The 12,786-nt window shown below is 39.1% G+C and overlaps 1 protein-coding gene across 12 annotated transcripts in view; it reads right to left on the bottom strand.

Annotated features, from left to right (window-relative positions):
• Nucleotides 1–12,786, bottom strand: part of COL4A3BP (collagen type IV alpha 3 binding protein) — a 98,516-nt gene that overhangs the window by 48,982 nt on the left and 36,748 nt on the right. For 10 of the 12 annotated variants that reach the window (XM_006081313.3, XM_006081314.3, XM_006081316.3 and 7 more), the window contains 2 exons: nucleotides 7,080–7,187; nucleotides 5,672–5,810 (listed from right to left, as the gene is read on the bottom strand). In XM_006081313.3, coding sequence (XP_006081375.1) covers nucleotides 5,672–5,810; nucleotides 7,080–7,187 — 247 coding nt within the window. Of the gene's footprint in view, nucleotides 1–5,671; nucleotides 5,811–7,079; nucleotides 7,205–12,786 lie in introns of all 12 variants that reach the window. The other 2 variants (XM_023750665.1, XM_023750672.1) reach the window with 1 other exon arrangement.

The following is a 12,786-nucleotide window of genomic DNA, read 5'->3' as shown; positions in this document are numbered from 1 at the left end:
TTCGATTCCGGTCAAGGGCATGTACCTTGGTTGCAAGCCACAATCCCCAGTGGGGAGTGTGCAGGAGGCAGCTGATTGATGTTTCTCTCTCATCGATGTTTCTGACTCTCTATCCCTCTCCCTTCCTCTCTGTAAAAAAGCAATAAAATATATATAAAAACAAACAAACAAACAAACTGTACGCATTCTCATTTGTGTAAGGGATGGTATTAAGATATGAGTTATTTTGCCCTTTAGTCTTCCTACCTACCTTGGGGCAATTTCATAATTCCATCGGAAGCCTATAATGGCTGAGCAGGACTGTAAAAGGATAACTTCCATGCAGAAAATACCTTAGCTTGCTTCTGGGAGTTCCTAAATTTACCATTTCTAAACATGCAGGGAAAATATAATGATTTACAGGTGTGATTATTGATTTTCATTCATCCCAGTGTGTATGTGCCTAGAAATCCTTTTAACTTATCCAATTCTATAAAGATCAAAATCCTGTTTTCTCCTGTTTATCTCTTTGTTCTATTCACTTTTTTTTTTTTTACTGCCTAACATACTTTAACCTTCTGCACTATATATTCCACTTTTTTTTTCTTTTTAATGTATTTTATTGATTTCAGAGAAGAAGGGAGAGGGAGAGAGAGAGAGAGAGAGAGAGAGAGAGAGAGAGAGAGAGAGAAACATCAATGATGAAAGAGAATCACTGATAGGCTGCCTCCTGCATGCCCCCTACTGGGGATAGAGCCCGAAACCCAGACATGTGCCCTGACCAGGAACGATACACTAGTACTGTGACCTCCTGGTTCATAGGTCAACCCTCAACCACTAAACCACACTAGCCAGGCTATATATTCCACTCTTAATGTAAATTTCTAAACCTCAGCCCCCAATCTTATTCTCTGCTTTCTATCAAGTGCTCTTAGTAAGGCTTCTTTATTGTATTATCTTTTCAGAAACACTCTTTTTGTAGAAATAATCTTCACTCTAAACTGTTGTACTTCTTGACTTTATCTCTTTACAAGGAGTAGCTCATCCATTTTAGTTGTTTTCCCAATAGATGTAAAGCCCATTCCAATTCCTTATTCCCTCCCTTGACTAAATGGTAGAAATCACCATGGAGAATACCTTTATTCTGTATTGCCATTTCTAACTAGTGGGCTATTTCATTTTTTAATAATTATTGGGCTAGTTCATCACTTCAAAATTTTGCTACTCATCTATAACAACTTTTTTAAACCATAAGCTGCTATTATCTACTAACACTTATTATTCAGCCAACTGATACCAATATCTGACACTGTTTTTTCCTAGTCCATCATTCCTATAGACTTCAATATCCATAATGAAGCCTCTGCAGATACCTAAATCTCAAGATTAATCAAATCCCAAATTCTGTGGATCGTTACTGTCTCATCATTTGTAAATATGGTCAATTCTAGAAATTCATTAACAGCACATTGCTGTTTTTAAATCAGTACTCATCATCAGACAAGATTCTGATCCTGATCTTGACTCACTACTACTCTGATTAACTGCTCTTAAGCATCTGTACGCTATAAGCGTCTATAGACACAAGTGGCAGACCTTTTTAAATTAAATTCAAAATATCGTGGCAGTTAACTGGTTAAACACTGAAAGGCTTGCACTTCACTCATATCATCATTAGTATCTTCTTTGGATTACTGAAGATTCACTTTCATGTCCCTAACTACCCGAAAGCTTGCACCACCAAACAGGGATTTTCAACCTTGTTTTTCGAGCCCAATACTCAATATATAAAACTGATGAAGACAAGAGCCTCTCTGGCTAAAGACTGGCCTTTCCCCTTTCTTTTTAACCAAGTAATCCTTTGTCCATTCTTGAGGCACCTTTAAGGGATATCAGACATGCCACTGTTCTAATATAAATCCCCTATCTCAATCAGATCAGTTTCCCTTACCAACACAAACTGATTATGCTAAATTCCATCTCTGGATATTACACATTCCTGCTTTCTGTATCCCTGCAATAACCCAAATTAATTACATTAATAATACCAGCTATTATTTGTTTTTTGCTGTTAAGCACAGTGCTAACATATATAATTCTTATTTTAATTGTCACAATTGTATGTGCTGGATATAACATCTATTTTACAGTCAAGGAAACAGATATGAAGAAATGTTTCCTCAATGAATAGAGTATTTCCTTTAATGTGATACATGTCTTATTTTACAATCAAGCAGTATGTTTAGGTTAAAGATAATGTCTTCAACTTCTGTAATCCCAGAGTACCTAAGACCTAAAGGGTTAATTAAATCTTACTGAAGAATGTGTGGGAGTGGTGGAGGTCAAGGTTAAGATGGCCTTACTAGCAATTCTGATAAAACATTTTATATGAAAAAAACTGATGATCACCTAAAATAAAGAGAATTTGCTATTACCATTTCAATGACACATTTACTGAAGAACAGGAATTCTTAAAATTCACAGACTTGATAATTTAATGAAAGTGCACCTATAGAGATCCTAAGACATAGGTCAGCATCTCTGATCTACAATCAAAATAGAAAACTAAGGTCCATGTCCTTATTTTGCCTTTATACAACATGTATTCTTAAAACTGTCAATATTTCTAAAAAGAGCAATTATAGAAAAAACAATTGTTATAGGCAGAATTGTGTACCCCTAAAATCCATATGTCAAAGTCCTAACTCCCCCATAGCTCAGAATGTGAATGTATTTGGAGACAGTGACTTTATGGACGTAATCAAGTTAAAATGAGATCATTAGGGTAGGCCCTGATCCAATATGACTGAAGTCCTTATTAGAGGAAGAAATTTGGACACAGAAGAAAGATGACATAAAGACCCAGGGAGAAGACGAACATCTATAAGCCAAGGATAGAGGACTCAAACAGTTCCTTCCCTCATGGCCCTCAGAGGGAACTAACCTTGCCAACAACTTGATCTCAGACTTTCAGCCTCCAGAACTGTAAGAAAATTAATTTCTGTTGTTTAAGCCACCCAGGCTGTGGTACTAATGCAGTAGTCTACCACTGTTATCATTTATTCAAAATGAATAATGTTTAAAATCATTTTTCCACTTTTCTACACAACCTGGTTATAACTGCAGCCCAACTTCTACTCCTCTTGCTATCACTTTTGTCTTTCAAATGGTATATACTTTTGATGTGGATCATCTATAATAATAAAAGCGTAATATGCTAATTAGACCGAACAGCTTAATGACCTTCCAGATGTCCTTCCGGATAACCTCCCGGACGAAGCTGGGGCTGCGGGGGCTGAGGCAAGCCACCAGAGCTGTGAGGGCCGAGCCCCTTGCACGAATTTCATGCATTGGGCCTCTAGTTTAAAAATAAACAAGGAACCCTAGCTGGTTTGGCTCAGTAGATAGAGCGCTGGCCCGTAGATTGAAGAGTCCCAGATTTGACTCCCAGTCAAGGGCACATACTTCAGTTGCAGGCTCAATCCCCGGCCGGCCCTGTGTGGGAGGCAACCATTTGATGGGCCCCTGGCTGATACCATAATCAGCAGATGTCCAAGTATCTCTCATATCAATGTTTCTCTGTCTCCCCCTCTCCCTTCCACTCTCTTAAAAAGAACAACACAAAAAACAAAAACAAAAAAACAACAACAAGGAATCCAATTCAGATATATATTGATTTAGTTTAAAGGGATATTTCAAGCAAATGAAAGCTGATGGGTAATGTTTAATTTGGTAAAAAGGCTATATACAGTCAGCTTTCTGTATCTGTGTATTCAACTAACCGTGAACTGAAAATAATTGAAAAAAGTTACATCGTTGCTGACATGTACTTTGTTGCTAGGCCTACAATGATTTTGTCTGTACTGAACGTGAACATACTTTTTTACCCCTTGTCATTATTCCCTAAACAATACATTGTAACAACTATTTATATAGCATTTACATTGGATTAGGTATTATAAGTCATCTAGAGATGATTTAAAGTATATAGGAGGATGTGTGTAGGTTATATGCAAATATTACTCCATTTTATATGAGGAACTTGGACATCTGCTGATTATGTTATCAGCTGGGGGTCGGGGGATCCTAGAACCAATTCCCTGTTCATACTGAGGGACTATTACATATATATATGTGTATGTGTGTGCGTGTATATATATATTTTAATGAAGGAGAAATAGCTCAACTACCTTTACTTTTAGAGAAATAAATATCCAATGTTAAAGAACCAAAAACTTAAAGTGTATCAAATATAAAAAAACGTCAAAGCTACTTATTTTGTCTAAATTTTAAGAGATATGGCCTTCTGCTTCTGGCCAAGACAGAATAAAGGAACTGAATTTACCCTCTAGCATGAAATTAAAACCTGGACAAAATATATGAAACAATGGTTTTCAAGAACAATGTACATTTGGCAAAAAAAGATTTGATAAAACATTTTATATGAAAAAAACTGATGATCACCTATAAGTGGCAAGATCTGAACTCTAGGAGTATCCCACTTACTGCCTTGGGAGAGATTCCAAGCTGTAGAGTAAGTAGGAACCCAGGAGAAACTCAGTAGACTCTCTGAGGTGAGGAAATGGAGCTGAGTCCAGAGAGACAAAGGCAACTAGAGTTCACATGAGAGAATACTAGAAAGGAGACAGCTGTATAGAGAGAGAACCCAGAAGATTGAAAGAAGGGTCCCCTTGAGTATTCAGCAGAGTACTGATAGCACATACAAATGAGGGAACTATAGAGGTCAGGGAAAGAACCAACTAAGAGGATTCCAGGAAAAAGTTTCCTTAGAGTACTTGATGTACATTACTTGAAGATATATGGTGATAAATTAAATGTGCATACTATAAACTTAAGTAGCCACTAAAATAACAATTATAACTAAAAAGCAAACAAAGGAGATAAACAAAGAACAGAGAAGACAAAAGAATCTGAACTTGGATCAAACACATTTAAATAAGATCAAGAAATGAAACCATGTCAAGCAACTCAGTTATACTGTGAATAAAAGTAGTGCTATTTAGCAATAATTTGCCTTCACAGCAAATAAGAGAAAAACTGAAGAACAGATGTTGACAACATCAGTAATATCTTCAGCAGTAACAAAGGAAAAGTTCAAAACTCACATTATAAGTTAACTGAAGATTATATTTCTTAACAAAACTCACTATATTCTTAAATGTATATATAGCTCAATTATTGATTTCCTCTTCCATAAAACAGAGGCCAGAGAAGGGAGAGTGATAAAGAGAGGAAGATGAAAAGAGAAAGACAGGGAGGAAGGAGGAAAAAAAAAAAAAGAGGAGAAAGAGATCAATTGATTCCAGACTGGAGGATTTAATATAAACATATGCCTATCTCTAAGATTCATCATAGGGTAAATATATTAGACATAATCATATAAAATGCCCCATATTACTAAGATGACAGATGCTATTTTTTAATAAAATAAAGAACTTAAAAATCATTTAAAAATCTTCATTGGAATCTAGTATGTATGAGTGATCAGAATAATTAAGATGTGTTATTAAAGTATACAAGTTATATAGATACTGAAATCTGTTACATTGGGGGTTTGCAGCAAAAGTGACTATTAATTACCTTTATCAGTTAAAGACATTACCCTTTAAGATCAAGAGGCTTTACATCCATTCATTCTCCAAGTAAAAATAGTGGTAATAGCCTAATTAACCTTTATCCCTTTGAAGTTCATCCTTGGAGACAGCATCAGCACAGGCATCAAAGTACTTCTGTAGAGTATCAACTTGTCTACATAGGATATCTCTAAAGGTTTCCATTTCAGCCAATTTCTCACGTAAACTGTGGCCTTTCTGCAAAACACAAAAAAGGGGGTGGAGGATGTAATCTAAATGAACAAAACTGTAATTTATTTAGTCCTATTGTGTTTCATCACTTTTTAAGGTCTATATCTTACTAACGAGGGCCATCAGGTAGGGAGAGCTGTCAAGCTCAATGTAATACTCCTAGGAATTAACTTGAAACTGATTAACAGTGACCAGATAGTGATAAGCCTGAAGGAAATAAGGGACAAATAAGCCTGACAATTTGCTCATGTAAAATTTAATATTTTCAAATGATTGACATTGTGAGAAAAAAATTGTCAAAGTTTTCTATATACACAATGGAATACTATGCTGCTGTAAAAAAGAAGGAATTCTTACCATTTGCAACAGCATGGACGGAACTGGAGAGCATTATGCTAAGTGAAATAAGCCAGTCAATGAAAGAAAAATACCACATGATCTCACTCATTTATGGATAATAAAGACCATTATAAACTGATGAACAAAAATAGATACAGAGGCAGAGCAGCATTGAACAGACTGTCAAACTACAGCGAGAAGGCTGAGGAGGGTTGGGGGGCGGGAAGGGGGGGGTAAGAGATCAACCGAAGGACTTGCATGCATGCATATAAGCATAACCAATGGACATAAGACACTGGGGGGTAGGGGAGGCCGGGGGAATGTCAAGGGGGGTGGGAAAAGGAGAAGACAGATGTAATACTCTTTGTAATACTTTAAGCAATAAAAATAAAAATTAAAAATAAAAAAATAATTGTCAAAGACTTTAAAATGGGAAAAAATATTATTGGATATCCTTTCAAAGGAATGGTGTGTGCTATTGATGGGACCTTTAGCATTTATGGAATGTCTAATCATATAGAAGTCTTTGATTTCATTACATTTGGCCTATTTTATAATTCTTTAAGTAGTAGAAAAATAAGAGTAATGTAAATGATTTTTGGCCAGATATGCAAATGAACCTTGATTAGTGGAGATACACTAGTTTCTAATCTGTGGATACCGAACAGTTTTGCATATATTAGCAAAATCATTTTGGCATTCTTCAGATTCTCCTTTGAACCAATTTATTTTTACGTCTTATCTATTAACAAAAAAATCTTTGATGTGTTCATTTTCTATTTGTCATAAATGTTAACCCTTAAAAAAATTATTCTGAACTTAAATTACATTGTAGAGAAGTTCTTTTGAAAAAACTATTAAATAAGTTCTGTTCACAACATTCAGTAATAAATTCAATTTATGAGGCCTTAACTTAAAGCATTCACAACCACAAACCTTGAATGAAGAGGTGGATGTTGCAGAATAGCCACTTGCTCCAGACACCAGTGACACCATTGAACCATGTCGACGCAAGCTGGATTCAGATCCATAACCAGATTCAGTCTAAAAAAGAAAGTAAACTACATGAAAAAAAAAAATTAAATAAAAATTACTTAATCATCACAAGAAAAAAATTGTAACTGTGTGAGATGATAGATGTTTAACTTATTGTAATCCCTTCACTATATATGTGTGCTTGTTGTACACCTTGCTGACATATATAAATGCTACAGTCATTATGTTGTACACCTTAAATTGCTACTAGGTTATGTTAATTGTACCTCAATAAAACTGGAAAAATACTTAAGAATAAACAAGAGTTTTCCTATAAATTAATAAGGCTGTTATAAAAATTGTATAGGATAAAGGCAAAAAGTAAAAATAATAGGAGATGGGCTAAGATGTCTTGAACCACTTTTAATTCTTTTTGTAGCACAAAGAAATAAACAGTAAATTTTTAAAAAAGTAAAAATGAGGAAAACGTCCAGTACTATTTCTTTATAGTACTATCACTTATCACTGTCTCAATGAAACCTCTCCTATTACATTAGGCAGTTTCTCTGTATTCTCAACCACTGTTCACATAACACAATTATAGCATTTACCGTATACTTGGTTATATTTAGATTTTATAATTACTATGGAACTTGGTTCTTCTGGAAGAAGACTGTGTCTTTTTCATTTTTTGTAGCCACCTCAATAGTTCATATCACACAAAAAATTCTCAACTTTACCAGTCTGTTATGAAAAATAATTGAACTCTAGGATATTGGGGTATACTTAGACTTAGCACTGTAATAATCCTATATAATAAAAGCTGAATATGCAAATTGTCCCCTTGGGTGGGAGTTCGACTGACCGCGAGTTCGACCGCTCGCTATGATGTGCACTGACCACCAGGGGAGGGCTCGAAACATGGTGGGCATTGACGATGACACTGGCAGCGGGCGGCACTAGAGGTGCTGCCAGCCCTGATGGGTCTGATGAGAGCGGGACCACAGTGGGATGGTGGAGCAGGTGAGCGGGCAGTGCCAGGCCAAGGCGGGTGTGAGTGGGGGCCCAATTGCCCTGCAGACGGCAACCAATGGCAGCAGCAGGGGGCAGGGCCGCCACCCGGCTCCCAGGCGTTGAGGGAGCTGGGCGGGGGGCCTGGCCCTGATAGATCGCCCCATAGACAGTGACCAGTGGCGGTGGCGGGGTTGGGGCCAGGCCAACACAGAGTGGAGGCCCCGATCGGCAGGGGATGGGATGAGCGGGCGGCGCCAGGCCAAGGCTGGGTGCCAGGCGTGGCTGTGAGAGCAAGCTAGGGTCTGATCTCCACAGACCACCCCAAGGGACCCTACCCGTGCACGAATTTCGTACACCGGGACTCTAGTACTTTTATATAATTCTGATGTAGTTGTACTCTTCAGAGCATCAACTTTATATTCACCCTCCCTATGACAAATGCAGTACCAATAAAATAGACAAAGGAATTGTACATTAAAAAAAAAACTTTCCAAGTACAGTTAACCCTCAATTTTTTGGACAATTTAATGGACATTGGATGTAACAGTCACATTCTGGTCTGTATGTCATACGTGAAAATTAACACCCTATTAATTTTAAAATTCTTTTAACCAAGATTTGCTTATAATTAACAGGTTATTTTTTTGTTATTAATTCACTGTCATTTTAAAAAATATATATATTTTTATTGATTTCAGAGAGGAAGGGAGAGGGAGAGAGAGAACAGAAACATCAATGATGAGAAAGAAGCACTGGTTGGCTGCCTCCTGCACGCCCCACACGGAGGATGGAGCCAGCAACCTGGGCATGTGCCCTGACCAGGAATCAAACCGTGACCTCTTGGTTCATAGGTCAACTCTCAATCACTGAGCCACACCACCAGGCCTCACTGTCGTTTTTTAAAAAATAAATTTTATTAATTTCAGAGAGGAAGGGAGAGGGAGATAGAAACATCAATGATGAGAGAGAATCATTGATCGGCTGCCTACTACACGCCCCCCCGTCCCCCCCATCCCGCCCTGGGAATGGAACCAGCAACCCGGGCATGTGCCCTGACCAGGAATCAAACAGTGACCTACTGGTTCATAAGTCGACGCTCAACCACTGAGCCACTCCTGCCAAACTCACTGTCATTTTTAACAAATTTTAGAGAATAGACCATATGTTGGAAAAAACACTGTAGTAATTTTGCTGACATATATAAATATTACATATCTACAACTATAGTATATATATTTAAATCCAAGAGTCACTACTTGCAAACAATGTTCGGTCAATGATTAGCAGGTGATCACAGTGCATCGCACACAGTAATTGGTTCTGCTGTTGCATGGTGTAACTTTCTGCAGCAGTTTTAACTTGCGTGCCCGCCAAGTTCCTACGTGCCCTAAGCCACGGCCCAGCCATGTGGCATTTATTTACTCGAGTTGACTGATGATTGCACAAATGTACTAGACCTATTCAGTATAAATTTAAAATTATGGTATTACATATAGAAAACTTTTCTGTGAAATTAAACTTTTCATACATTTTAATTACACAAACATGTCTACATAAGCAAAAATAGGTAAACTAATTTGTCAATTTTTTATCATACACATTTGGAAAACCTCCTTTATTATATAATGGACTTTCGGCTTTAATGGACAGCCGCTCGCCTGAATTATTATATCGTGATTTTACTGTACTTGAAACATGTTCAAGTATTTTAGATTTCTGATTACTTCCTACTGCTATTTTTTAAAGTACTGTGCATGACGTTAGCCCTAGTCTCTAAATTTAAGAGGTAAAATAACATCTAATTATTCTTGGCATACACATAATAAAACTCAATCATCCCATTAAAATAGTAGTTGTTTAGATTACTTGATTTTCAAGATTAAGATTATGAATCATTAAAATTAAGTACAATATATTGTAGAAAATATTTCCATTGACATTTTACATCCTCTGTGCTCTCGTTCCTAAAAATCCATTACATTTCCTATATAGCTGTTGGCTTAGCCCTGACATTATTCTAACTCAGTGATGGCGAACCTATGACACGCGTGTCAGAGGTGACATGCGAACTCATTTTTTGGGTTGATTTTTCTTTGTTAAATGGCATTTAAATATACAAAATAAATATCAAAAATATAAGTCTTTGTTCTACTATGGTTGCAAATATCAAAAAATTTCTATATGTGACACGGCACCAGAGTTAAGTTAGGGTTTTTCAAAATGCTGACACGCCGAGCTCAAAAGGTTCGCCATCACTGTTCTAACTGGACAATGTTTTTCTAGTTACAGAATATCAAGCTTCTATACTGATTTAACTAATAAATAAAATTATATTATTTTTATGTAAATAATATTAACACTAGTTTATTACACTTTTCCAGTTCAGTATCACTTCATTAGTTAAAGTTTATATTCTAGGAAGGAGTGTTCTAACTGGACAATGTTTTTCTAGGTACAGAATATCAAGCTTCTATACTGATTTAACTAATAAATAAAATTATATTATTTTTATGTAAATAATATTAACACTAGTCCATGTGAAAAAAGCAGCCTCTTAAAATTCAAACTTTCAGCATATACAAGTCACCAAACACCAAACAAAGTGATAATGTCATACTTTTAATGATGCTTTTATATTTATAAAAGTTACTGCAATATCTTAACTCAGAATTTACTAAAAAGTTACATATTAAGACTAGATGGATTCAAACCTCTTCTCCAAGCCTTACATCACTATACACCACTCCACATCTCAAAGCAAAGCAATGTCTTAGTGATGAGGCCAAATAAATATTTTGGTACCAGGAAAACTATTAATGAAAGAATAAACCACTTTATTGTATGTGCATTATACCTCAAGAAAATTGTTTTGTTTTGTTTTTTAAAGGTAAATCTATTCTATGACAAAAGAAAGCTGGCCAGGGTGCAGTAGGGGCATTGCTACAAAGAGGTACAAAAAATTGGGGTGTGTGTGTAGGTTACAACTGTCAAAACTCAATTGTCCAATTAAAACAGATACATTTTAAGAATGTTGAATAGTATCTCAACAAAGTAGATTAAAAAAAATGGTAAGCTTGTTTCAATATAACAGAATCCACAAAAAGATCATCCTATCCTATCTAATAATAGAGAAACATGGTAATTAGCCATACCTCTGCTACCCTTCCCATTGGCTAATCAGTGAGATATGCAAATTAACTGCCAACCAAGATGGCGGTCGGCAGCCAGGCAGCTTGAAGCTAACAGGAGGCTTGCTTGCTTCAGTGACAGAGGAAGCCAATGTTCCCGCCTGCGACTGCCGGCCTCTGAGCTTGCAGTTTGAAACATTGTTACAAATATAGAAGCTAAACAAAACCCCAGAAACCTGCTTTCAGTCAGCCGGGATCTCAGAGCTGGAGTTGAAACAGTGTTTCGATTGTAGAACCCAAACAAACCAGATACCTGCTTTCAACAGCCGAGGCCTCAGAGCTGGAGCCAAGCCTCAGAGCTAAAGCTGGCCCAGAATTAAAAAAAAAAAGAAAAAAAGGACAGGTTGGGAGCTTCAGTCACCAGCCAGCCTGAAAACAGCCCTCAGCCCCTCACCCAGACTGGCCAGGCACCCCAGTGGGGACCCCCACCCTGAAGGGGGTGTGACCAGATGCAAACAGCCATCATCCCCTCATCCAGGCTGGCCAGGCACGCCAGTGGGGACCCCCACCCTGATCCAGGACACCCTTCAGGGCAAACCAGCCAGCCCCCACCTGTGCACCAGGCCTCTTTCCTATATAGTAAAAGGGTAATATGCCTCCCAGCACCGGGATCAGTGGAGCTGCGAGGCCTCCCGGCACCGGGATCAATGTGACAGGGGGCAGCGACCAAACCCCCTGATCGCCCTGCGGCTGTGTGTGTGACAGGGGGCGGGGCCACAGCCTCCCTATCCGCCCTGCTCTGTTCGTGACAGGGGAAGGCGCCCCAACCCCCTGATCAGCCCTGCTCTGTGCCTGATATGGGGGAGCTCCCCAACCCCGATTGCCCTGCGGCTCTGTGTGTGACAGGGTGCGGTGCCCTAACCCCCTGATCGGCCCTGCTCTGTGTGTGACAGGGTGCGGCGCCCCAACCCCCTGATCGGCCCTGCTCTGTGTGTGACAGGGTGTGGTGCCCCAACCCCCCCCCACGGGCCCTGCTGTGTGTGTGATGGGGTAGAGCCATAACATCCCCATCGGCCCTGCCCTGAGTGTGACAGTTGCGGCGCCCAACCCCCTGATCGGCCCTGCTCTGTGGGTGATAGAGGGTGGTGCCCCAACCCCCTGATCCGCCCTGCTCTGTGTGTGACAGGGGGCAATGCCCCAACTCCCCTATCGGTCCTACTCTGTGCGTGACAGAGGGGGAGCTCCCCAACCCCCTGATGGGCCCTGCTCTGTGTGTGACAGGGTACGGAGCCCCAACCCCCCTGATGGGCCCTGCTCTGTGAGTGACGGGGGCAGCGCCCAAATCCCCTGATCGACCCTGCTGTGTCCGTGACAGGGGGCGGGGCCCTAACCTCCCCATCGACCCTGCTTTGAGTGTGACAGAGGGCGGTGCCCCAACCCCCCAATTGGCTCTACCCTGAGCGTGACTAGGGGTGCATCTCAACCTCCCGATCCGCCCTGCTCTGTGCATGAGAGGGGGAGCGCCC

This window comes from Myotis lucifugus, unplaced genomic scaffold (genome assembly GCF_000147115.1).
Source record: "Myotis lucifugus unplaced genomic scaffold, Myoluc2.0 scaffold_0, whole genome shotgun sequence".
Classification (NCBI taxonomy): Eukaryota; Metazoa; Chordata; class Mammalia; order Chiroptera; family Vespertilionidae; genus Myotis; species Myotis lucifugus.
The sequence above is the reverse complement of the archived record's forward strand: the minus strand, read 5'-3'. Positions and strand labels throughout refer to the sequence as shown.